Source organism: Sylvia atricapilla, chromosome W, assembly GCF_009819655.1.
Source record: "Sylvia atricapilla isolate bSylAtr1 chromosome W, bSylAtr1.pri, whole genome shotgun sequence".
NCBI classification, from domain to species: Eukaryota; Metazoa; Chordata; class Aves; order Passeriformes; family Sylviidae; genus Sylvia; species Sylvia atricapilla.
Genome location: NC_089173.1, coordinates 6,939,503 through 6,966,757, shown reverse-complemented (window position 1 = coordinate 6,966,757; position 27,255 = coordinate 6,939,503). Strand labels below are relative to the sequence as shown.

Sequence of the window (27,255 nt, the reverse complement as noted above, 5' to 3'; positions counted from 1 at the left end):
AGACAGAAGAAAGGAGGGGCAAACATGCTTGGTTTCATGTATTTATAAAATAGTTAACCTGTTTCATACCTTCATCAGTTTTGTATACTAATTCCCTTGTTTATCTTTCAAGGCAGTGTCATAAAATTAGAAGTGATGACTGCCCTTAGTGATCCCATTCCAAACTTTAGAAGTCATTTTTGCATAGGCAGGTTTTAATGGCAACTCCTGCCTGTCAATCCATTAAAATACATGCTTGAATTTAATTTTTACATTTTCATTTTAATTCCAAAGAGCTAGTGTCTATTTTAATTTCAAGGCAAACTCCAGCACCCTTTGTTTAGCAAGAACAGTAATGGCTTTAGCCTTAAGAATTTTAAGCAGTGGCATTATTTCTGTGTTTATTCTGACAGTGATGGTCATTTTAGGTACAGAGCCATTGTTAAACCCTTGGAACTGCAGACTTCAGATGCACTCCTGAAGTCCTGCTGTAAAGCTTGCTGTGTTTGGATTGTCTTCATGATATTGACTATCCCAGAGGCTGTTTTTTCAGATTTGTATTCTTTCAGCAATCCAGAGGAAAATGTAACTTTTGAGATGTATGCTCCTTATCCTGTATCTGAGAAGATCCTGCAGGAAGCTCACTCCCTGATTTGCTTCTTAGTGTTGTATATTGAGCCTTTACCTGCCATTTCTGTCTACTACTTTCTTATCCAGAACTTTATATAAAAGTACATCCAACATGCCAGCTGAAGAACACGGTCATGCCCATAAGCAGGTAAGCTCTGATCAAGCACTAAACTCTCCAATTTTCCAAAGTCTATTGTGTTGATTAAATCCAAATTCTAAAGTACAAAACTTTACCTGATAATGGAGTAAAAAGCTCCACAAACTCAGCCCATACCAAATTTGAATCCAAACCCAGCTGTGCATTTAGGCACATGCTCATGACTCATCATTTGTGAGTGTCCACACTTTCCTAAAGAGAGATGAGTCTGCCATGCTTTATTATGACCCTGTAAACTCAAGAGTTAAAACATTGAATTTTAAACACTAGGACCTCATCCATGTGAGCTGACACATTATTTACTGTATTTTTGAATCCTAGTCTACATGAGAGTGTCAAATGATTTATAATGGAAAGGAAATGTGCTTTGCACTGGGAATACTTTGTTAAAAAATTATGAAATAGATTTATTTTCCTGTTTAATTCTTCTGGTTTGGGGTTTTTTGTGGTTTAGATTTGTTTGTTCGAGTCACAGCACCATTTGTGTGGTGGTTTTACATTTGCTGAATTTGTTTGCTAACTGAGAGATAGAATTTTGGGAGAAAAAGGCAAAAGCAGGCTCAACTTAGAAGCAAAAAAAAAAAAAAAAAAAAAACAAAAAAACCCCACCAACAAAACAGATAGATTTTATTAACATATACCCAGAGAAGAAAATAAGAAAAGGAAAAAAACCAAAAAAAAAACAAAACAATTTAATTTCTAAAACCAACCCTTTCTCCCACTTCAGACTGTTTATTTTCTACAAACGATGTAAAGAGGCAAAACTCAGAACTCCAGGTCAGTACCACTTATAAAACATTATTTCATTCAGTCTTTGAGAGAGAGAAGTCACTCCTGTGTTTTGGCAACTTTCACACAAAAGCAGCCTGCCCAGGAGAATCTGCATCTGTGGAACTTCCCATATCATGTAGCCTTTCCCATGACTACCTATGGACCGTGGATTTCACAAACTGGGGTGGTAACTTTTAAAAATGAGCTGTTTTAAAAAAACAAAGGCTCTTTTTCAACTCAGGGAACAGAGATGGTCTTCTTACTTCTTCACTGGCAGAGGGCTTCTTCTCATCTCTTTCTGTTTAACCTCTCATGGGGGCACAAAAAATGTTCGCTCAGTTCATCACAGATACCTTTGCTCAAATCCACAAATCATCTCCCCAATTTATATTGTCCATGATTTAAAAGATAATCCTGTTACCAAAATCCATAGGAGATTTTCAGCCTAGAACCAAGGCAACTCATCATCTCTACCACTTAAAAGTCACTCTTCCTTTACTGACTTTGACATCTCCATATTGTCCCTTTACGTGTCTCCAATTTGGCCTTTTCTTTCATCTCCAAGAAGGGTTAAAGTCTCAATCTGTGTCAGGAAAGAGTTAAAGCTTGCCCAGGCCTGCTGTGGTCAGGTGATCTCTGCCGCGGCAGCTGCAAATGTTTCAAAGCCATGCCCGTGGGGGGGAGGCTGATGGATACCTTGTCTTCCATTCCTTGATCTGATGGTGTGAGCGGCTCACAGCTGCTCTGTAAGGCCCAGTGTAGAGTGGGAGAGATCCTACCCTCCCCCCCAGGCCAGGGGTGCCGGCAGCCAGTGGGGCCCGAGGCACGGTCCTGCCACTACCAGCCCCGATCCCCGCTGCAGCCCCAGGCACGCAGCCGGCCCTGCCTCCTCTGCGGGCAGTAGCTCTCAGAGTCCTGGCTGGCCCCAGCCACCCTGGGAGCAGCCAGAGCCTAAGCCGGGCTCTCCTCAGCCAGCCCACGTGTTACCTGCTCGCCGGATGGGGAAGAAAGAGGAAGTCTGCAACCCAGCTTCAGCTTTTATATGGGTATTACCAAAAGTCGCCTTCCGTTTTCTGAATGGTCAGAACTTCATGTGAAATCCATAACCTGATGATTTGTTAAAAAAATATGGATATTGATCTAATACCAATATCCAACTATGACGGACAAAGACTCTCTAACAGTTTGAAGTTAGAAAGTGTATGTTTATTACGACGCCGGGCAGCGTGAGGGATAGCTCCCAAATACACACGCGCAATTTACAGATGATCACAGGGTCTTTTTATGTGCAAGTGTTGAATACCCAAAACACAAATGCGTATTCATGACTCTGGTCCATCCCATTCCCCGCTTCGTATGGTAATTAGCCAAAAAGCAATTAAGCATGCGTAGTTTGTTCTTTGAAATGGGTCGGTGGTCCTTTTTAGGGGGTGGGGTCTCAAAATGATGAAGTAAGATGCGTCTTCCTCGCTTTGCCTTTTTAACCTTTTAGTGTTGGTGACACCTGGATCCTGTTTTCTCAAGACTATCTGATTTATGATCACATTGTGTTCTTGGAGTCTATTGATTAAGTTGACAGGTCTCCTGATTTATCGGTTCCTTAAATCCGGCTTATGTTAAAAAAAGGAAGTTTCAATGTAAAAGGGGAGTCTACGTCAGCAATGTCTAGTTTAACTAAAGTCCTTTATTCTTCAAAATGTAAAGGGAAGTCTACGTCAGCAAGTCCACGTCTACTTTAACTAAAGTCCTTAATTCTTTAAAATTAATATCTCACTGACACCCCATAGGTCCCTGTCCTTTCCAGAGAATTCTAGGGTCCTAGCAGGGAGATACTGTTTCAACCAATGACAGAGTTTTTGTTTGTTTGTTCGTTTTCTTTTTACTTTTTGCTTTTTGGGTACTCATGCTTTTAAACTTTTACACTGCTTTGCAAATCAGCACCAACAACACAAACATTTTACTAATTGCTATTAATGCCAGCTATGCATTGCTTCCTTGTAGATTGAATCCTGCAAGAGAGTTGCAAAGACAGTGCTGATGCTTGTGTCTCTGCTTTCTGCTTGCTGCCCAACCAAATCCTCTATCTGTACCGCTCTTTCATGTACCACACTTCTGTCAATGCTTCCACCTTTCATCTGATAGCAACTATTTTTTCCCCCACCTCGGCTTTCAGCAATTCCTGCGTCAATCCTTTTGCTCTTTATTGGCTGAGTAAAAGTTTCTGGCGACATTTTAAAAAGCAAGTCTCATGCTGCAAGGCAGCATTCTGTGCAAAGCCTCCCAGTGCTCCCCAGAGGAGTTCTCCTACCAGAGCCCTGTCAGTCTCAGGCAGCATGCATGGCTCAGAAGTCAGTGTTACACTGCTAACAGATTATAGCATCACAAAAGAAGAGGAAAGTGTTTAGTCTATGTGGGATGAAGCATGACAGAAACCGAGTCATTGTGATCAAGTCACTGCTACTGGAATCTTGGAAAGAGGTGCCATGACTTGCCCTGTCTGTGAAAGTGTGTTCTTCAGGAGTCCCTCATTTTTCAAAATTCAGAATAAAGAAATCAAACTCTGTGGGGGAAGAAGCTGAACTTTTCAGCATAAGCTCAAAGGAATTACTCATGTTCCCAGACATGAACACAGATTCCTAGCTGGAATTCCTGGACTGGGCAGGAAAGGACTTAGCAGAGTTGGTGCAAGAATTGGCAGTAAGGATGGTTTTGTTTTTGATGATTTGCTCTTTGAGTCATGACTGAGAGCTCCGTCTGACAACTACTTGCATCTACCGCAAGAAAGCAAAGCCACATAATCAACCAGGCATATTTTTGACTTATTTATTTTCTTTTCCTGAATGTTAAAAATGGGTAAACACATGAGAAAGAATGCTAAAATGAAAGAAGGCTAAGGTTTGTAGCACTGTGAAGTAAAAAAAGAAAAAGCATTATGGGCCAGATCCACAGTAGCTGTTGCTCTGTGACTTAGAAATTCTGAGGAAGAGCTGACTATTTGTAGTGAGATGGATATTCCTAAGAAAGTCAAGGGTCTCATGTTCAGTTCTCTCATCCGAGATTCAGATGGTTAGAGTCTTTTGCCCTCTGAAGGCCCTGAGCCAGCCACAAGAATGAAACGGGTCTTCAAGGTCTTGTTTTTTAAGGTTTCTCACGTTGTTTATTATTTGTTATCTTACAGTGTTCTCTCAGTGCCTGGCCAAGGTGTTCAGCTGCTCAGACACAGGATGACTCCCCCCACGGTGGGATGTCACAGCCTCTTTATACAGAAAATTACATATATCCTATTTACTATGATGTGCCAATGCCTATCCCCTATATTAAAGGGGTCAACTCTACTCTGACCCAATCTCCTTAAACTACTTTGTGCCACCATCACATCAGAAGATGGAGGCCAGGGGAGAAGAAGAACCCAGGGTACCGCCCTAAATCCTCCATCTTGTCTCCCATGCATCTATATTCCAAAAACCCAAAACTACACAATTTTCCACCCTGTGCTAGGATAAACTACTGTCTGTCACACCTTTGTGACTTGTAATTCTTCTCTCAATGTTGGAAGCCATTCCCATGGGCTGAAGTCAAAGGCAGTGTCCTCCTGGGCTCTGTGCCAGGGTCTGTACCCCTCTGTACACATCTCAAAGCCCCCTTGCTCGGGTCCCAAACCTCTCTGCTGAGGTCTGTGACCTTCCAGGGCATCCAAAGGAATGCCCTGGACTCCAACAAAGGGAACAAGCAGGTGATCATCTCTCTGAGAAAGTTATAATCACCTTTGACCACACTTGTAAAATTCTTTGTGATATATGGGTAAAATATCTCAATAGTGCAGAATTCTTTATCATTACAGTGATTTATTTTCAAGAAATTGGGGTGGATCTGTATCAAGAGTTCTATTTGGAATTTATGGTGCACTTCTGAAGTGCTCAAACATCCCCTCCTGCCTTACTTTACCTTTATCCCAAAGTGGTCTTGAGTGCACAACCTGGATTTCTCTCAGATGGAACTGTATGTCCAATCCACTGAACCAGACTAGAGTGAATCTGAAGTGAAAAATGTAGAGTGGAGAGTCTGATCCTTTACCTGCACAGATCCACTCCTGCTGTAGTGTATATGGTTGTATCTAAGTAGTCTACACATATTCAAGCACACTGGGAGAGATGGATTTTTCTATTCTTCATGTTTTATCCCTTTTTAATATTAGGATAGGCTGTCTTAATGCCATAGGCCTTCTAATCTCAAATCCACTGATTTTATGACTGGGCTTGAAGAGGCAAATCAGGACAGCCTGATCCACACCCAGCAGCACTGCTGACAGGGACTGCCTTCCCATCAAGAAGTACAGGAGGCAAGTCTTCCTACCCCATGTTACAAAATATTTGAGTGACACTTATTTTTATGAATTGTGTTCCCTGAACCAAAATTTTGTTCTGTGGAAGCTGATGATAGAAAACAAAATAGATTTTCCATTGTTTAAACTAAGGGACTTCTATTCCAGAAAAGAATTTGTGCGCTAAAATATAGAACAGAAGTTGCAACATATGAATTAAAATAATTCTGTCAGTCATAGAAGCTTCATTTTTAATTAACTCTTGATGGTATAGCCCCCCTTCAACTGCACAGAGCCCCTTAGCAACATATGGCTGGAAATCCATCCACTCATGCACCATTAACTAAGTTGATTATAAGATGAGAAAATATATTTACAGACTCTCTCTGTTGCCTGCTCTAATCAGAAAAATAAAGCCAAACTATTAATCCCAGGGGTATTGCAATACAACCTCTGTCATCATCGCAAACCAGTTAATGACAGATCAGTTTAATCCCATCAAACCTGGCCTTGTTTTACTACAGTCCTCATGTTACGAGCTGCAAGGCTACAAGCAGTAATTTTCAAATGGATTCCTCCTTTTATTGTATCAATTGCATACCAAGCTAGGATCACTGAAATAAATGGAAGTCCAATAGCACGGATAAAGTTGGGGTCCCTTATGAGAGGTTGGGCTGAGCTACAACACTCACACCGAGACCGTGTTTCGTGCCGCACTGACGTTTATTGTTTGCACATCCATATTTATTCCCTTACAACTTTATTGACATTACAAGGCACCTAAAGAATGTACACATTTGCTGCCTTAAGGAGGTTTCCATGTTAACACTATTGATCTACATGTGAGCACCCGTTAGAACCCGGAATACCTTAAGAGAGAGAGGTGAATTTTTTGCTGCACCACAACTTGAATTTTCACTGTGCCACAAAGGCCTACAGGTTTTGCAGGCCAAGGGCCCAGTCTGGAATTGCTCACACCTCATTCCAAATATTAAAAACTCCGCAACATTTCCCCCTTTTTCTTTTTGAGCAATTCAGACTGAATCAAAGGCACGACTCAGCAAAACACACTAAAACAATTACAATTGCAATACCACACATAATACTAAAACAAACCAAGTCTTTGACCCAACCAGTCAAAACTCCATGAATCGAACCATTGGTCAAAAGGAGCGTTCCTCAGTTGCGCGAATTGCTTATAGATGGACTGTGAATGGTAACTTAAATATTATTTATAACTTAATTTAACTTAGCTTATCTTAACATAACATAACTTAACTTATGTAATTGATATAACTTATTTAACTTATTTAACTGGTATAACTTGGCCAAGTTATAATTTATACTATATACTTATAACTCTGTTTAACTTAACTCTATGTAACTTAATTCTATGACTGTATTTATATGACTACTTTGTAACTGTTACACCTTATAAGCACAGAGCATGTCAGACAAATAGTGGGCGTCAACGTTGTTGACACTATTTCATGGTATTTTTGACTGGGGACATGCATGGGTGAAGCGACTCGCTACACAGACAGGTCCAGATCCTTTCCTGGTCAACTCAGCAAAAGCCTCTGATCTGTTCACGACCTGATTTTTTGGCTGGACAGGCAAAAACAAGCACTCGAGGATGATTGGTGTCTCCCCCTTTTCTTTTTGCCATTGAAAAGCAATGGCAAATGGGCAGTTAAAGGCATTAGACAGAAAAAGTGACAAAGGGAGTTGTTCCAAACGACAAGCACTCCAGCCATGCTGTAATTTTTCTGAAGTTCGACAAAAGCTTCACAAATTGTGACAAAGTTCTGTCATATGAGTGTCCGTATTACATTTTTGGCACCATACAGCCTTTTGACAAGTCTGCCTAATGTGACCAGATTCACCACATTTGTAACAGGTGATGTTGCTTGGATGCGGCAATTCGTCATCGTGGTTAGAACACTCGCTTTCCCCACTGGATCCGCCTGACAAGGCAGCCGCAATGATGTGACTTTGCTCTTCCACAGCATCGTGGACAGATGTTGCAAGTGCTGCAATTTGACTAGTTTGCTCGGCTCGCATGGCAACGACCAGCATTTCATCCACTTAGCTGCCTTGCAGAAGAGTGGCTAAAATGGTCCTTGTACTTGCATTGGCATTCTCAAAGGCTAGAGAGCGAAGCAAATGTTCTTGTACCTCTGGTGTCATATCTGGTGCATCCTTCAGAGCAGCTGACAATCTATCAATGAATTGTCCATATGGCTCGGTGGCGCCCTGCTTTATTGTGGCATAGGGTGCCGGTTTTTTCTTATCTGGAACTAGAAGCAATGCCTTGTGGGCTAGTGACTGAGACAATTGATGGAGTTCCAATGGGAAGGTCAGCTGAACATTGGTCATTGCATAGGGTCCGTGACCTATTAACATATCAGGTTGTACGCCATATAGTGGATCTCCCACAGTTTGGTGTCGGTTGGCTTCTTCAATCACTAATCGTCTCCATTCACGTTCAAAAATAAGAAGTTGTGATGGAGTCAACAGCAATGAGGCAATGCTGGTAGAATCTGCAGGACAAAGCATATCTGCTGTAAAGATGTATTGAATGATATTCCTGGCTGCTTCCGATCTAATACCATAATTTGTGACTGTCTGTTTTGCTGACTGCAGAACCTTCCACTCATGAGGCTCCCAGGTAGCGTTTCCATTACTGATGATAACTGGACAAGACAAGGCACCTGCAGTTTCCCACTCTCCCTCCAGCATAGCATTCTTTCAAACTGCAGCCCAGCGCCTTTCAATAGGGTTACTTGACATGGCTGGTAGCGACACCTGCTGGGTCAATGGGAGAACTGCCGGTGCAGGGGCTGCTGTCGGTACAGCGGAAGAATTGCCTCCTCCCTGTGACTGTGACCATTTTTCCAGCAAGTCTTGTCAAGTTGAAAGCTCAGCAAGCTTAGCTATTATCTGTTGTAAGTCCTTTCCATGCTGCAAAGTTACGTGAGGTTGCTGTTCGCCATGCAAATTGTCATTAAGTCCGTCATTGTCAGAGTCAAACGCATGGTCATAGGGAAGAGGGAAATCCGCGGCAGCTGCAGAGGTTTGAGTTTGTGCCGCCGGGACGCCAGCCGCCGTTGCCAGGGGAGACGGAGCCGCCCCGCCTTTCACAAGCGCCGCCGCTTCCCGAGTTCCGGGGGAGGGAAGGGGTTATGACGCTGCGCCGCTGTCTCTGCCTTGCGCTCTTCCCCCTTGCGTCATGCCTGTGGCCGGCCCCCTCTCGTCACCGGCTCCGCCTGCTGTCTCATCTTTCACCACGCCCCCTGACTCTGGCGGGCGCGCTCCGTCCCGAGCAGGGTCAGTTCGTGCCGGAGCGGCCGGGGCCACATCCGGTCCTTGAACGTGCTGAATTACATCTTGTAGTGTGGAGCACACTGGAGCCCGGGTTCCTTTCACAGGGCAGGCGCTATAAATACTGAAATATCTCGCCAGCCTAGAGGGTTTCCGCGTCTCATTGTTCTCGATCCCCGCGCCGATTTTGGAGGGCTTCTGATCCTCCGCGCTTTCAGATCTCTCACCCTCCAGAGCCCGAATCGCAGCCTCCCCAGCCTTCCGCTCGGCCGCAAGCTTTTGTAAGGTAACCAAGGTCTTTTTCCACACCATTCCTAGTTCTTGAGCTATCTTGCCTTCTTTTCCGCCACTGATCACACAATCCCATAGCAGTTCTCCTATCTCTCGCCACTCCGTCTCACTAAAAACAAGCGACGGCTTGTTCAGCTTCCCCCGCTTCCTGGCCCATAGGGCCAACTGTTCTAAGTCCGCTTCTTTTAATTTTTCCCCTCTCTTAGAAATAATATTGACAAGAAGTCGCGTCACTGCCTGCATTTCTTGATCCATGTTTTTTCCCACGATCTCTTTGTTCCGCAGCGAACGCAGTCTTACCTTCCACCAGGGTGTGTCGCTGTAGCCTAACGGATTGCTACCGCGAACACCCCACCCCCCCACAACCTCTCGAGCTTTCTGCCTCGCTTGCCTCCCCGGCCTAACTGAGCCGAACACGGTTCCGAAGCCAGCACTCCTGCGTCCAGGACACCGCAAACCGTCCGCTTCCTGGGGACGGCGCGAGATTCATCCGCTCGATGAATCCTGTGGAATGCTCCGCGACCCGTGCAAGGTAGCGATTCCACACGACCCACGTCTGAGTCAGCTCCCCGATACCGCAAATCAGGGGAGCCCCGCTGAGCCCCTTCTTTCGGCCAGCGGACCGTACCACCCGCGTTCGGGGGGAGGGTTACGGTAACTAAAGCAAAGGGTCCCAGTTCCAGGCACCAGATAAAGTTGGGGTCCCTTATGAGAGGTTGGGCTGAGCTACAACACTCACACTGAGACCGTGTTTCGTGCCGCACTGACGTTTATTGTTCGCACATCCATATTTATTCCCTTACAACTTTATTGACATTACAAGGCACCTAAAGAATGTACACATTTGCTGCCTTAAGGAGGTTTCCATGTTAACACTATTGATCTACATGTGAGCACCCGTTAGAACCCGGAATACCTTGAGAGAGAGGTGAATTTTTTGCTGCGCCACAACTTGAATTTTCACTGCGCCACAAAGGCCTACAGGTTTTGCAGGCCAAGGGCCCAGTCTGGAATTGCTCACACCTCATTCCAAATATTAAAAACTCCGCAACACACGGAAATACAATTTATGGCACAGAAGACTTCAGAGACTTTATTTTACTCTCTTTGTCTCAATGTAACACACTGCCTGGTAGAGAGCTATTTACAAATATAAGAAACATGTTTCACTGCTATTTTCTTCTTCTCTCTTTCCTTCATGGAGCTGCAGGGTGAGACTGAAATAAGTAGATAAGCCTACACACTTATGAACCTACATTTATCTTCCTGGATCTTACTATAGGGAATTCTAAACAAAAGAAATATACACCAACAGTACCACTGCTTATAGCATTCTTTATTATAGCTTAGTAATGCATTTGGGAAACAGATCTACATGTTTCTGGACTTCACAATTTGTCTCTATCAGAGACAAAATTTCTCACTGCAAAATCTTTGGCTACACCTCACAGTAGCCCTTAAAACCCAGTTTCTTAATTCACCATTTTTCTTCCTTTACATGCAGCTACTTTTAGCCTGTGTAACTAATCCTCTAACTGGATTGTTTTTCTGTTGTTAATATATCCTGTTACAAAACTGATGGTTTTGCTATATTCTGCACATGTTCTGTTGAAAAACTGGCAATATTTCAAGCCACAATTTAGTTATATTTTGTGTACTTTATGCTTTGATAATTCTGTACTTTCAAATCTTCATGGCATGATGTATTGGAGTGATATATGGGTCAACATATATTTTTATCTAACCAATCTGATATTATTCATTCCATCTACTCCCCACAAAATCATTATCGATAAAAAGTCTCCACATTACCATAAGTGGATTTAGGGGGAAAGGGTTGTTTCCTTTGCAATCTTTTCTCAGTGTTCCAAAACCAGGTTCTTTGACCCCTAAGTAATACAAGTGTAATTGTATAAGAGCGTATGGGAATACCATCTATTTACATAAATATTGAATGTTTTCTAGCAAATAAAAGAGATGAATAATTAGAGGTTCACTATTTATGTCCACAGTGTAAGAACAGGTAGAAAAAAAGGCACAAAGTACTGAAAGGAAGACTCCCTCAAAAGTTGTGTCCATATGGAGTCATACTGAGAAAGTAAATACAATTTCTAGGACATACTTTTATTTATAGCTTGTTTTGTGAATGAGGTGGACACATTTCATGTTTACATTAGCAACAGTTTTAATATCAGTAGTTAGTTAATCCCCCCCCAAATCCACCAAAACTAAGAAACCTATGTCAAGGCACTGCTACAGTGCAAGTGACTGGCGTATAAAAGTTAGTTACACAAATATAGCAACTTTAAAGCTCCCGCTCCTATTCCCATAAAAATTGTTTTGTTTTATTTTACATGGGCTGCCTGTTGACACTCCTGTGTTTCTGCTGAGAATATTACAATTAAAGAATAACCCAAAGCTACACACACCTACAGCACTTACACATTTCAATCAGCTCTGATGAGGCAAAATTGGCTTGTATCACACAGACACAGATACAGAATTATCGTACTAATGCCTCCTTTTAATATTTACTTTGAGACATTTTGCCAGGATTTAAAACACCATTTCTTGACACCTTGGACTGATCTGAGCTATGGAATGCTTGAGCTCTTTCCACCCTCCACAGAAGATACTGCTTGCAGCAGCAGTGCTTGTGCAGCCATGATCTATATAATTTCAAGGGTGAGATTGAGAGAAAAGTTATCTTGACCCCACAAAATGATGACTTTCCAGCTGAGTTGTCTCCCTGGGCTGTTCACTGTGTCTTTACCAAGGAGGAGGGAACAGATGGCAGTAGCACCGTTGGAGGCTGTGCTGCAGCAGCTGCTGTCACACATTCTGTTATGTGAAGGAAGTGTGAGGGAACTCGAGGCAGTTTGTCCTCATAACTACATCAATGTGTGCAGAGCAGATTTACTGAGCATTAACCCTGCTGCACACAAGCACTCTCTCATTCCCATTAGATTGAGAATAAATTTGGATTTCCTGCTCCCCAGGATTATCCCAGTGCCTTGCTGTAGGTAGATCTGCACAGTAGGGAAAGCTGTATAGACTGTACTGCAATTACTCAGGTAATAAACATTAAAAACCCTGAAAAAATAAAACAAGCAGTTTAAGACTTAAATTGTATTTCTCTTATAAAGTTTAAGGCTATCATTATCTGATTTCCAAACATATACCTGAACTGTAGTACATCACAACAACACAAAGACTGACTTCAGAAGGCTGAAAAAGTGACTCCTTTATTCTCAAGAAGTGTCTTCCCTTTTATACTATTCTACACAGACCAATTTGATTGGTGAAGCAAAGACAAACCTCTTCAATCACACCGGTCAGACCAGAGGGACATCAAGAAGTCGTCTCTCCTAGGGAAAGAATGTAAATATGTCTCTTGTTTACAGAAAATTCCCTGGGAAAGGAATTACAGAAAACCAAACGTCTCAGGCACGATCCAGAGCTACATATACTCAATCCCAAATTTTATAAGCAAGCGCAGTTTATGTCAAGCCTCTCATGGTCCACTCCAAAATCCAATAACTGTTTGAAAATGAAGACAAATGTCCTTTAGGTGGCAAGTTTATAAGGGATCACAAAGCAATCTTTGGAAAACTACCATAATAGACCTGTCAAGAGAAAATTCTTGGAGCATCAAAAATGTCATTAACTAGGCTGGATATTCTCAAAGCAATAGAGATGTCATTAACTAGACTGGATGTTCTTTGTTCAACAGCCAAAGGTTACTAGAACTCTATATCCTCAGCAATTTCATCTGACAGCCTGGGGCCCAGACAGGGAGCTGATGTTCGTCTCTCCCTGCAGAGCTTCACAATCATGTCTTTGATTTTATTATCATTCCAGTACATATATTTGTTCCTGGTATAGTAATTTCCAGAAAACATCTGTTTATATTTTTTATTTCTGAGTGGAAATATTGTTTTGCCCCTGGCAACCAGCCACTGCCAGCGTTGCTGGGACTGTTCAGCTCAATTTTCATTTACAACATGTACACTGATACATGGGGTTTTAGAGCTCTAGGTTAAGGTTTCCAAAAGAAAACATGAAGAGTGTGCTGCATCATCCTCTAAACAGAAATACTTTAGAATACATTAGCAATTAAAATTCAGTTTTGATGTAATGCTGTCTGGGCTACACGGTAAAAAACACTAGATGGCACTAGATGAAGGGCTTTTAAAAGAACTGAGAGAAATTTGTATTTAAAATATTTAAGTATCCACAGAGTACTAATTGCAAAATTAATGCAAAATTAATTGAGTGTTTTGAAGCCAAGCTTCATCCCACTAATATGATGTACCATCCTGTTATAAATGCATATTATCAAGTTGGCTTTTCGCAAGATGTGTGCTGTATGATTAATAACTTTGTGGTAAGGATATAAGTTTTTATTTCTGCTGTTAGTAAAGAAAATTAGGCATAGTGGTAGTAGTGATATAGTATGCCTAAACTGTCTGTTTGGCTGGGATAACATCCAGTGAACATGTAAAGAAGACTCTGCTATTGATACACCAACTATCAGCATCTCTCATCTGAAGAAAGCATGGACCAAGGCCCAATCTGGAGGCGATAATGAAGACACAGCCAAGAAACACGCATTCTCTAAAAAGGCGGACCCAAGGAGGGGCCATGGAAAACAGTTCCTGGAATATGGAAACTAGTTTATAGAAAAATATGAATATTCAACAGATTGATACAATAGAAAGGGTATTTAAAGAAAGTCTCTGAAATAGCAGTGTGTGGACTTGGCTGAATGCCAAGTCACCCGGCCGGCCGTACTTTGCTTTTTTATCTCCTAATTGTCTTATCTTTTATTAAAACCTATTTCTTAAAATTTACATAAAAAGTGAATCCCGTTTTTCACAATCCCTTTCCTAAGGGAACACAACCGCTGAACACCCTCAGCCAAGAGGGCAGAGAGAAGCAATGTGATTTCTTGACATTTGGAGTCCCATTTCAGTCTCATTTTTCTATTTTTGGTTCGGTCTTTGCCTCTAGTAGGACGTGAGTACATTTCGAGTGCCAAACGACAGCCAGCCCTGCACAGCATCACTGGCAGCAAGCTGCTTCACTGTCCAGTGTTGTCGTAGGTGCAACAGGGAAAAGCATGCAGCAGGGAGGACTTTCTGTGCCCCAAAGTTTTATTTATCATGTAAGTAAAGCTGCAGTTAGTCCCCATGCAGAGCCCATCAAGGTACAGCTTCTCGCCCAAAGCAGTCTGGCGCGCCAGGGGCAGCTGCCCCCATGCAGAGCCCCGGTCTGTGGTGAAACAGCGCTGCAGCCTGAGGGTGAAAGGAAAGGGGGGGAAAAACGGCAAGAGAAAAAGGGGCAGGGCCACTGTAGCGACTGCCCCTGTCCTATGGCGGACTCAACTGACCTCAGGGCCCGGCCAAAGGCGGGAAAACATGTCCCGCCCCAGCCCCGCCCTTGCCACGCCCCCTGCGTGCGCCCGCTCCACCCTCCCCAGGAAAGGTTCCCTATTGGCTCCGCCGCTCCCTGCATGACCCACCACCGCTCGTCTCAATGGCTACAGCTCGGGGTAAAGGGGCGGGGCGAGCGGAAGCTACGGCGGTGGGTGGGGTGTTTCTGGTGTTGTGTGCGCGACGGGGCTCGGGGCGGTTGTGGCGGTCGCGCGCGGTGCGGGGTTGTCCGCGCGCGCTCCCGCCACCGAGAGGGACGGGGCGTGCCGTGCCGTGCCGTGCCGTGCCGTGCCGTGCCGTGCCGTGCCGTGCCGTGCCGTGCCGTGCCGTGCCGTACCGTGCGTGCTTCAGGCGGCGGCGGCGGAAGGGACACGGGTGCCTGAGGCCCAGTGAACGGGGTAGGATGAGCGGCGAGGACGGAAACGAGGAATTCTACCGGCAGCTGCAGCTCCAGCAGCAGTACGAGGCCAAGCCAGCCGAGTGCGAGGGCGAGTCCGACTCCTTTACCTACGTGGACCCAGCAGACGGGGCTGCCTACGAGTGGGACCTGGAGAAGAAAGCCTGGTTCCCCAAGGTGGGTACGGGGGAGCCCCGAGGAAGGGGCAGAAGAAGGAGAAGGTGATGCCGGATCTCGTCGGTACGGAGGTGTTCGCATTCAGCCACATCGTGTCTGCTGCGTCTCAGCAGCACCAAAACACACCTTTTTACAGGCAAAACCACGGTGTCGTCTCCGTCTTTGACCGGCTGCGCTGTTGTGAGGAGCTGTGCGTTGGCTATTTGCCTTGGCGGAGAATCTGTTGAGTTGCTCGGGCCTGGAATGAAGTCACTGTTATATTTGTAGATGTTGATCGGAGGTGCCCGGAATGTGTTTAGGTTTTTGTCACAGTAGCTGTGGTGATCTCTTTGTGGGCAGTGTAGAAATGAATTAGTATGTTACAAGGTGTAGATGAAAATAGAAGAGTATTATGTCTCTTTTATTGTTATCTGAAAATGATGTAAAATAAGAGATGTGTTGTTCCATCTCCTTCAGTCTTACAAGTATAATTGAAAAATAATTGTTTTGTCTTAGTGGCATTCCTCAGCATGGAAATACGGTACAATTTCTAACTTTTAAATTTATTAAATGTTTTAAGTATAAAACATGATCTTGCTATAATGACATGGCTCTTCAAGGGGAGAATAAACATAAATTTAATATGTTGAGCCAATCTACTGATCTGCAAGTGAAATAGTTTTATCATATAGCAATTAATGAGGGCAATTAATTAATTTAATATTATGATATTTTATGGTATCTGCTTGATGGATGTAATGTGCTAGTTCTAGTTTGTGACTGTGAATTCATTGCAATTCAGAGCATCTGAGTGAGACTGAAGCCTGTAGTGCCAAGTTTGAATGTGTGTAAACCTAGGAAGGTGTCTTTAGAGCAGATGGCTTTCTGAGGGGTAAAATCCAGACTCACAAAGTGGAGCAGTGGAGAAATGAGTATTCCTGGCTCCCTTTGGGGTCCTATATCCAGTAAGCACAGTAATTTGTAAAAGGGTTATTCTTGTTTTGCTCCCATTTCTTCCCCTTCTTCTCACCTCTCATTTGAAATGTGTCTCTTGTCAGTAGCATGTTTTTCATTAGTGCTTTTCTTATCTGTTCTGTCTTGGAGAGGAGATACCATTAAGGATTGGACAGGTTAAATAGGAGCAGAAAAGTTCATTAGTAAATTAGAAATTGGTGACCTATCCATCACCCACAGTGCTGCACAAAGATTCTTTACCCAGCTGGATGCCATCGAGTTTTTCAGGTTACTTCTTTTGGCTAATGATTACTACTAGAATTTTTTTATCCAGATAAACTGAGGAGACTGTTGAAACCAGAAGCTGTACTTCTTTCTCCATGGGCAGTAATGAAATTTTTAATTTCTATTTTTTTGACAAAAGATGAAAATATTCTGACTGGTCTAAGTAATCATTATCTACAGACTGGGAATGCCATGCTGCTCTGCTTTGGGAATACAGTGTCTGCTGAACTTCCACTAAAGCATATTTCAAGGCAGTGCAAAAAGCGATTGATATTATCTGCCAGCATTCCCCGGAAAAATTTGGAGACAATAAAATATTTAATAGGAGCAATTGTTTCATTCCTTATTATTTAATTATTTTTATTTCAGTGGTACTGTGTTGATGAATACCAATTTTTTTAGTGCTTCACAGACATAGCACAAAATAACATTTGAAATTCATCTACTGCTTGCATCACTTGCTGTGAAAATACAGACATTGGCTGTTGTCTGCAAACACAGGGTATCCATTCTTCATTTGGTTAATCTATTCCTTTCCATTTCAGTGGGACCAGCAGTTAATTACATACTCACATATCCTGTAGTGTTTCTTTTCCTATAAGCCTAATCACCCCAAACTGCATGACTGTGTGGGTGTGTAGGTAGGACTGATGTCTGTGATGTTCTCCACCAGAATTGGATTGAAGTCCCCAGTAAATAGTTCTGTGACTACTTGTTTCTCATGCTGTCATGGTATGACAGAAGTTCCAATAAAAGCCTTTATACGTGTATAAACTCCTCTGTGCTTGTAAAAAGACATTTTAAGGTGAAGTAGTGGTAATGGTTATATGGTAGGATGATAGCATTTTATGCAAAAAACATCTTTGTTACTGAGTGGCAAAATTTGATAGTCGATGGTAGATAATTTTCTAAGAATAAATGGAGGTTTACACAGAATGCAGTTCCCCCAGAAGCTGAAAAATAATCCTGTTGCAGGTTTAATCACTAATTTACCAGTACGTTTTCTGATGAAAATTAATAATGCTGTTCACCAGTAAGTATAGAAGCTTCTTAATTCTCTGGATCTCATCAACTGTGGTACTAAGGATTTGCTAAGATGGCTAAGGTCAAAGATAATGAACCTGATTAGAGCAGTCTTCATTTTTTTCACTAAATGTGGTTGTACTTTATCTTGATGCTGTGTTATGTCATACCTGTATGAGCAGCCATTTACATTCTTTGTTGAGGTGTGTGGCAAATCTTGTTTAGCCTAAGAGCTATTTTGTGCTAAACTTGAAACTTATGGGGTGCTATGGCATCTTGCATTATTCCTGACAAGCCTGGTACTGTCAATTTTTCATTTCTGATTTGTCATTATGAAATTTTAGAGTTGAAACATCAAGATTCAAATCACTATGGAAGATAAGAGATTACATTTTCATCACTGACACTTGAAATTGCTCTCTTACAATAGCTTAATGGCATTAAGTTTTGTTCCCTTTTGAATACAGATGAAGCAAGTGCAGCAAAGGTCAGAATCAGATAAAATTTTCAAAGGTTAAGTCTCAGTTTTGAGAAAAAGTATTTCAGAGTGCTACTTCAGAAAATACTTCATAATGCGGGGATGCTAACAAATGCAGCTATGATGTATCTCTTTTGCATGTGATTGCTAGTGGCTGGAAGTACTGGATGTAATATGTGGGGTTTTTTTTTCTTTTATTTTGACCTCTAAAACATAGGTATTGGCCAATCCTATATTTTATCCAAAAATAGTTTCTTTCTGTAAAAGACCAAGCTAATTCTTTATCTATTCATAGAGTATGAAGTAATTTTTTTTTTAATTTGTAATTATTACTATTGCCTTAGAAGCAATATGTTAAAATACATTTCTGCTTAAGTGCAATATTTACTGCCTGTCAACACAAATATATGTCATCTCTGGAAATGATTCCATGAAAAGGGAGATGCCTGCAAATGTCAGTCATTCATCATCTGTGGATAAGTTGTTGGCTTACCATCAGTATCACTTTATCACTTCACCACAGCCAGGAGCATTTGGTTTCTGTCCTTTAGGCAGATCCAATTCACATGTAAAGCAGAAAGCTTTGTTTGAAAAATGGCAGAACTTGTGAAATGCTTGTGTAAAAACTACATATGCTGTATGGAATTTGTCTTGGTCTAATTCAGGTAATGCCTGAACTGATTGTTCTTCTTGTATGTATGGCTTTGCAAAGATAATTTAAAAAGTTTTAAAATATTGTTATTTTCTATGTTGCCAGATTAGAAAATGACTGTTGCCTAAGTAACGTTAAAATACAAACCTGAATTTATAGTTCTTTGAAATTCTATATTAATTTTCCTAATTTCTTTTCAGATAACAGAAGATTTCCTGGCAACCTATCATGCCAACTATGGCTTCCATGCAGATGAGGCAGATCCTTCGTCTGCTTCTGGTACAGCCACTGAAAGTAAGCAACCAGTAAGTTCTAAGACATCAGGAACGCAACCACCAGCAAATGAGACAGGACGAAAACAAACAGATCCAAACCAAAAGTCAGAAAAAAGGAAGCTAGAGCCAGGTAAGTGACAAAGCTCTGTGTAGGCTGTGACCTGTATTGTACTGAGGGAAAACTGGCAGTTGATTGTTATCTGGTACAGCAAAGGTAAGATTGTGCTAGTAATTTGCAGAATGGTTCTAAAATTGTGTGGTACTTTATAGATATCCTCCTGAATCTGTATACAAAGGGGAAAAAAGCAAATTAAGGCATGTTCAGAGCTTCTCTGTGAGCAAGCAAAAATTCTTATAAATCTGATGGAATATAAACATGTATGCTCCCATGTTTAATATATTACCATAACTGAATTAAATTCTTGTGTTTAGGGTGGTTTCATGTTGAAGAAGACAGAAACACAAATGTTTATGTGACAGGTAAGTAATAGTGTTTATTTATCTACTTTGAGCTGACGATGGTAAAAGAGACTCATATATGCCTCTAATATTATCTATTCAGTCTGTTACTTGCAAACTGCTTAATGTTATGTTTCTGACTGCATGATGTCTTTGTGACCTTTAAATTGCATATGTGGGAAAGAAGTAGAATGGATATATTCCGTGCTTTTATCTGTTAAATGGTGTGTTCTGTGAGCTGTCAGCCAAGTCACTAATTTATTCTTTTATAAGAAAAACAATTTCCACAGGCTTTTAAGGGATAAGATAATGACAAGTTTATGATGAAATAGTGGATCAACTATACACATCACTTAATCTATAATTTTCATTTGCTCTAGTAAATAATTATTAGGTAAGAAGGAGGAAACAGTAAAAAAAAGTTGGGAACAGAGTGAGAAAGTAACGTGAAAGCTCAAATGAAATTATCCATGCACTTATTATGGTGTTTTTCCACCTCTTTTGGATGGTGGGGTGCTATCTCTAGATGCATATACTTAGGTACACTTGATGGTTGTGAGTAGTCACAGGGGTGCACATAGTTGCATTTTGAAAAATTTTCATTCAGGCCAAACTAGCATGGGACATCCACATAATTTTCTCATCCATTTTGGTTATTTTCTTATCCTTAGTTCAGAGTTCTGATCTTAAAATCTCTATACATTATCAGTTACTCTTTTTGCTGAATTTGTGAGTGTAGAAAACAGTTGTCTGTTTATAGGTCATGTTCTTATGTTTGGGGTTTTTTTGTCTCTGATACCTAAAAGTGCAGTGGATCTTGGAGCTTGGGCAGAAGAGTTACATTTGCAGAGGCCTTTGTGTCCTCTGCAGTGTTGATGACATGTGTGACAATAAATCTCTAGGTGTGCATATTAGGGAGCACAGAGATTTTTCTGTGTATTACACCTATTACAAAGTACAAGGATTTTCAAAATACTGGTATGAAGTAAATGCTTAGAAGGTAATGCCCAAGGGCAGTGGTTTCTTACAGTGTATGTAAAATGTTGTCCTTTATTTTGATACCTTTTGTTTAAAGAAGCGCTATGGGAAGATTTGTTCTAATGATGTTTTTTAAAAATAGACCATATTTAAGCTTTTTGTTTGAATTTATTTTGCAGGTTTACCTCCAGATATTACGAAACATGAATTTCTACAAGTCATGTCAAAATGTGGTATCATCATGCGAGATCCTCAGACAGAAGAACACAAGATCAAACTGTACAAAGATAAGGAAGGAAATCTTAAAGGAGATGGTCTCTGTTGTTATCTGAAGGTCAGTGGTGCACTGAAATGCAGTTTTCCATCCCATTGAAGGCATATATGGCCATTGTTTTGGAATCACATTCAGAAGATTCTTGAAAATCTAAAGCACAGTTTGGAATATAGGTGTTTGTTTTCAAGATTTACTCCAGAAATGCTGACTTACTTCATTTGTTTCCTCTTATCCAACCTCACCCTCTGCCTGGAAATGGCCATAATACCTGCTGAACATGTCTCTACATGCTCCTGTCTTGGGTGCCCTATATTATGGGCTGAAATGGGAGACTCCTCACCTTTTACTTTGAAAATATGCCACTGTGTAACCAAGAATACAGAAATAACAAGCCAGGAAGGAACATAATGTAGTCCTGTATTTACAGCTTTTATTGAGAACTGGTTTGGTTCAGAACTGTGCTTTCATTCTTTATTAAACTATAAAAGCTTAGGCTGCAGTACTATTTCCTTATGTGTTTCACTTGTGAATCATTTGGAAAGTTGGTGATTGCAAGTGCAGCCAGCTTTAGTTCTGCAAGAAGCAGCAGGCAGTACTAAATCAAATGGCTTGTAGTCTGTGCTATTTTTGTAATTGTAGTAATTAGGGCTGTGGAGTGCACCAGCATAAATACTATCTGCACTCTAAAGGACTTTTAGGAACACATGAAAAATTACTTAGGAGTCTCAACATATGCTGTTCTTGGAAAAGTGATACAAGTTTTATAGGAAATCAATCCTCTGAAACCTTTTTATTCTTGCTTTTAAGTTCATCAGCTTGCTTGGATATTGCAGTTTAGTGTCTATGACATATTTGAATGAAATATATACAGCTGCTTTTGGAAGTATTAATCAGTTACAACAGGAGTGAAGAAATACTGGGTTTTGATCAAGAAAACAGTGCCAGCTGTGTATCAGAAGACAGCATTATGGTTTTCAGTGACAGGGATTTGATTCTTAGCACAGTATACTTAATGACATGTTATTGGAATACAATTTGATTTCGCCACATGCTTTAAAGTTTGTGCTGTGTTTTATCTTCCAATAGAGAGAATCAGTTCAACTTGCTTTGAGGCTTCTGGATGAAGCAGAAATCCGAGGCTATAAATTGCATGTGGAAGTTGCAAAGTTCCAATTGAAGGGGGAGTATGATGCAAGCAAAAAGAAGAAGAAATGTAAAGACTACAAGAAGAAGTTGTCGCAACAGCAGAAGTTTGTATTTTTTATTTCAGTAAAATATTGCTTGAATTCTAAGTGCTATTAGTAAAGGGGTGCTTTCTTTCAAACACAGTGCTAAGTTTTGCAAAAGTTAAAGTCTTGTCTGACAGTACAATAGCTTAACTACTGCATGTTTGAAGGGGACTAACTCCTAGATTAAGTGTTGATATAATGAACTTCTTTGTGATTCACACGTTAAAACAATACATAGGGAGCAATGATGTCTTCAGATGTAGAAGAAAATATTACAACTCTGGGGAAATAAAAGACTCTCTTCCCTTTCAGTGGATAAGAGCATGCAAATTCTGTCACAGTATCTGGGCTTACTGTTGGAAGGTCATAACACTGTGGCTGCTCACAAAAATTTAGTGCCATACTGCAGAAGTTGCAAGGGCAAGAAAATAACTGCTGGCTGCCACAGGAGCAAATACTAAAATATCTCTGAAGATTCCCCCAGACATCTCTCTGCTATAAAATATACTAGGTTTTGAGTTGTACCTTGATTCATTGCCTTTGTCACTTAAAAATTGTTCTTCTGCCTTTTGGAACCAAGAAGATGTAGATTAAAGAAGAAAAAAGTTTGAATACTTTTGATATTTCAATGAAAGCAACATTCCACTAAGCGTTGGAAATAGTAATGCAGAAATGTTTTCCCCTAGTTAAGGGGAGCAAAGGCTACTTGATATCTTATCAATTAAACCCAGAAGTATATCTGCCCCAAAGATACACAGACGGTTCTTGCTGTAAGAAGTCTCCAGTGTCGGCACATGTATGAAAATTATGAAATTACATTTGACTGAAATTTGTGTGAATAAAAGGATTGTGTTCCTTTTGAGTTGAAGAGCATAATTTACTGGTATAACTACTCTCATTGGAAATCCAAGTTTTCTTTAGCTAAAGTAGCAGGTACAAGAAGTAACTTAAGATTTCCCCACCCCAATGTATGATCTTGAGATTTAAAAGTGTAAGTAAATGTGTGGGGTTTTTCGTAATAGGATCTGAAATAGGCATTTCTACAAGGAGTAAGATTTGCTGTGAGAAGGCAGAGTCCTAGAACAGATGTGCTGGGTTACATGACTAGTTTGTGTTAGTGGCTCTACACTGGGGAACAAAATACATCTTGTAGTAATGCCTGTGTAAGAGTTGAGGTGTTCTTGCATGTTCTTTTAAATAAAAACAGTTAAATTTTACCTAGGGGAATAGTGGATCTCCTTTTTTTACAGAATAAGTTAGGAAAATACTTCATAAATATTTTGTCAGTGTTTTAAAAAATACTGTACTTTGAAAAATTATTTATATTTGCTCTATGAGCCTTTAAGTACCTTAAAGCCTCAAATGTTTTGTAGCAGTAGTAAACCTGGGTAATTACTGTGCTTTTTAGAAGAATAACTTAACTCTTTGTGTCAAAATATATGCTAATATATTGCAAGAAATGCCAAATTAATGGGTTTTTTTTTTTTCAATAAATACTTGTAGAAACTGAAGAGAGCTGCAACAATATCTTCTTACTGTTGCTTCATTTCATTAGACAGCTGGATTGGAGGCCAGAGAAGAAAGATGGAGCAACTCGAATGCGGCACGAACGCATCGTTATTATCAGGAATATGTTTCACCCCAATGACTTTGAGGTAGGAAGATGCAGTTTGCTTCTGTAGATTGTGCTGTTAGGAACTTTCATGTCTGAACTTTCTGCCATACAAATTGTAGCAAAATTTTAAGCAGATGAAAACAAAATTAAACTTGCTGTTTCAGAAGGGTGTTCTCCTGTGCCAAACATCTGCTTTAAATTCATTCATTTCTCTCCAAAAGCAAGAAAAAAATGTTGGTAAGAATGTATTTTAAAAGTTAGGGTTTTTCACTGTCTGAAAAACCTGTTTATCTGACAATATTCCTTCCTGGGGTGGAAAGAGGAATAAACAGCAGTAATGGTTAGAATGGAGAAACTAGCACAAAATAGCTTTATTAACAAGTATTAAATTTATTAAATTAAATTTATTAAATTCAGATAAGAGCTGTCTGCCAACTCCCACATGGCTTTGAAAATGCAGCATAACAGCACTCAATTTATAGACTTTTAACAGATTGACAGATGTGTACCACTGGCGATGGAACAAAAAGCTGAGAGAAGTGAGTGCTTGTGTTTAATTAATGCTGTGTAATTGCTTTGTAGGAGGACCCTTTAGTGCTAAATGAGATAAGAGAAGATCTGCGGACAGAGTGTGAAAAGTTTGGTCAAGTAAAGAAGGTTCTCATATTTGATGTAGGTATTTTTACATGTTGTGTTGGCAGAATTGATGTGAATGTGCAAAGGTGCAAAACATTTAGGCTGCTTTAAATATGAATGGAGCATTCATTTAGGTGTGTTTACTTCATGGAAACTTGACTTAATCTTTCAGTACTCTAAAACTTTTGGAACTTAATGTCTTAAGTACCTGTCGACTTCAGACTATGTAAAGGCTAACTAACTCTTCCCAGGAGTTTGGATACATGTTAGAAGTTTGAAAGTGTATGGATACATTATTTGTAGCTAAGCTAGCTGAAATTTTTTTTTTTGGTCATTGTTAAAAAATTGTGTTCTGTGTGCCAATAGAACAATGTATGGAAACTTGAGAACTGAACTTTTCAAACATGATTATGTATTATCAGAATGGAGCTATATCCTGATTGATTTTATAAGACAATATAATGAATGCATTAGTTAGAATATTATTAAATGCAAGTTGCCTGTCCTTACAGAGGCACCCTGATGGCATCGCTTCTGTGTCATTTAAAGAAGCAACAGAAGCTGATCTATGCAAGCTGACTCTAAATGGAAGGTGGTTTGGTGGCCGTCAGCTCAGTGCTGAAACATGGGATGGTGTAACAGATTATCAGGTAGCCTTTCATGGTTCTGTTTTATCAAATATGTCTTCCAGACAGTAAATCTGCTTGAATTTTAGGAGTGCTTGGCATTCCTGTCCCCATACCTCTCCCTGCCCATGCCTGCATTATCTTGCTTCTCTTCAAAAGCTGTAGAATATCTTCAAAAAATCATTCTCAATTATTCAACTTAGCAAAAAACTAGAGGACCTGTTGAGTACTGAAAGTGTCAACTTGGAGGATTAGCCACTGGATGTACAGATCCTTAGTTCATAGACAGCATTGAGATATTTCTGTAATATAAATATTTGTTTAATTTTATCTGTGTAAATACTCATTTTGACAAGTATGACTCTATAACGATGTGTATAAACACTTCTTCAACAGGTGGAGGAGACTGCAAGAGAAAGGGAAGAAAGGCTTAAGGTGTGGGAGTCATTTTTAGGGGATCCGGATGCAAAGGAGCAGCAAACTATGTCTGATTTGGATTCTGCATCAAGTAGTATTAAACTGCCCGAAGGGAAACAACCTCCAGAGGTTAATGACACACCTAAGGAGGATGCAAATGATGAAGCTCATAAGAGGGAGAATAATGGTGAGGGTATTAATGAAGATGGGGCTCCATCCACAGACAGCAGCCTTGCAGGCAGTGATGGTGAAGCTGATACATAACATCTTTAATACTTTATGAAAGCATGATTTTTAGGGTGATGTTTGAGTGTATCCCTTTCTTCAGGGTGACTGCAGACAATATTTATATGACTATAGATATATTAGAATGTCATCAACTGTGTGCTTTGAAGTTTTCATTAAAAGCAGTATTTAATGAAGTTCTAAAAGTTTGTATTAATTAGCTGTTCAGGTAAAGTTAACTCAAGTTGACAAGAACACAGTAAAACTCATCAGGCTTCTTTTATTATAACTATGCTTGTCAGTGTTTCATCATGTGAGTTTGAAATATGTTCCAACCCTTAAGTTTATATAACTTATGTAATGCAAAGCTTTTACAAGATTTGTGAATTGTACTGTTAATTTTCCTGTAGCCCTTGAAACTCAGTATTTCAATAATTTGTGTCTTGATATGTTGGATCATTTTATGGAACAGGTGCTGCGATCCATATAGGGTGAATGGACTGGATGTGTTGCTATGTATTAGGTGGCAGATGATTAGTAGTATCAGGTCATAAGCGTAAAGAAAGTGGCAGACAGTGTTGCTATAGCAACCCTAAGGCAAACTGAGTGAAGAGAGGTTATTAAATCACAGGATTCAGCAGATTAGTTTTTCCTTCCCCTGTTTAGATCTTCTGTTGATGTTGGATAGAGGCTGGAATTATGTCAAGGAGACTAGAAGTGCATGAACACATGTATTGTAGGCCATAATAATATTGGTTTTACACTCTCATGGTCTGTATGCAGTAGGTATCAAAATAGGCTTTTGATTTTTGTGGTGGCTTTGTTAGTTCATGCTTTTATATTAAAGAGTTTTTCGTTAACTTGTTAGCATGGTGAATGTGAGTTCTCAACATTTTTGTTTAGCTCTGTGTGCTCTTCATAGTGGGGAGGATCTTCCCTATTTCATAAAATTTAAATGCTTTTGGCAGCTCAAACTGCAGTTTGTTGTGCAAAAGTTAGAATACTTTAAAATATGCTTTCAAATAATGCTATTATATGGAAAAAGCAAATGCTAGTCCTCTTCAAAATATTTCCAAAAACAAGGACTTAGAAGATATTCTAACTTTAAATATCTTAATAAGTGGCAGGCTTTCAAAAATAACTGGGGGAAGCTGTTTTGGGCATAGTCATTCTTAATTTAGAATTCCACTATTTTGAAAAGTAAGGCTAGAAGAACATGGTTTTAGGCACTAAGCAATTAAAAATGTATAGCATACCGTTCATATGGATGGTTACCAGTACACATTTGCAAGGAGGATCCTTTGAATTTTTTTAATTCATGTTGGATTGCAAGAAACTATAGATGCTAATTCCTGTGTTTCCATCATGAGGTAATTAGAATACTCTGAAAATGTTATCTTCAAACCTTGTGCTCTGAGATTACCATACACATTTTTTTTCTGAATTCTGTATGGTTGTCTAAGTTTATTTTGTTGGGTTTTTTTTGATATATAGTCAATATGTGTGAGTGGCTATGCCAACAAGAACATCTAAGTTATCATTTGCCATCATGGTTATAAATTACATATTTTGTGACAAAAATAGCTGTCATATTTGAATTCAGGGGTTAAAAGTCTGGGGGCTCATAATACGCTGATATGACAAATTTCCCATTTTGAGTTGCATTAT

At 40.3% G+C, this 27,255-nt stretch overlaps 2 protein-coding genes across 2 annotated transcripts; both read left to right on the top strand.

The window, feature by feature from the left end:
- Window positions 1–334: 334 nt before the first annotated feature.
- Window positions 335–4,062, top strand: LOC136373444 (phe13-bombesin receptor-like). Its single transcript, XM_066338340.1, is given in 5 exon segments — window positions 335–401; window positions 404–692; window positions 694–757; window positions 3,539–3,584; window positions 3,587–4,062. Coding segments are annotated over 5 exon segments (822 nt in total). The 3' UTR covers window positions 3,943–4,062.
- Window positions 4,063–15,104: 11,042 nt separating this feature from the next.
- LOC136373373 (17S U2 SnRNP complex component HTATSF1-like) lies at window positions 15,105–25,979 on the top strand. The gene is made up of 10 exons (XM_066338281.1): window positions 15,105–15,206; window positions 15,260–15,482; window positions 19,054–19,258; window positions 19,561–19,608; window positions 20,745–20,899; window positions 21,926–22,089; window positions 23,624–23,723; window positions 24,266–24,355; window positions 24,832–24,969; window positions 25,342–25,979. Exons 2-10 carry the CDS (start codon window positions 15,312–15,314, stop codon window positions 25,624–25,626), a joined length of 1,356 nt encoding a protein of 451 aa, XP_066194378.1. The 5' UTR covers window positions 15,105–15,206; window positions 15,260–15,311; the 3' UTR covers window positions 25,627–25,979.
- The last annotated feature ends 1,276 nt before the right edge of the window (window positions 25,980–27,255 follow it).

What these genes read in the sequence shown, in the direction of transcription:
- LOC136373373 (XM_066338281.1), top strand. Translation starts at nt 15,312, where the DNA reads ATGAGCGGCGAGGACGGAAACGAGGAATTCTACCGGCAGCTGCAGCTC. An exon ending in GTCTCTGTTGTTATCTGAAG is followed by an intron (nt 20,900 to 21,925) that starts GTCAGTGGTGCA and finishes ATCTTCCAATAG; the next exon opens with AGAGAATCAGTTCAACTTGC. An exon ending in ATGGTGTAACAGATTATCAG is followed by an intron (nt 24,970 to 25,341) that starts GTAGCCTTTCAT and finishes CTTCTTCAACAG; the next exon opens with GTGGAGGAGACTGCAAGAGA.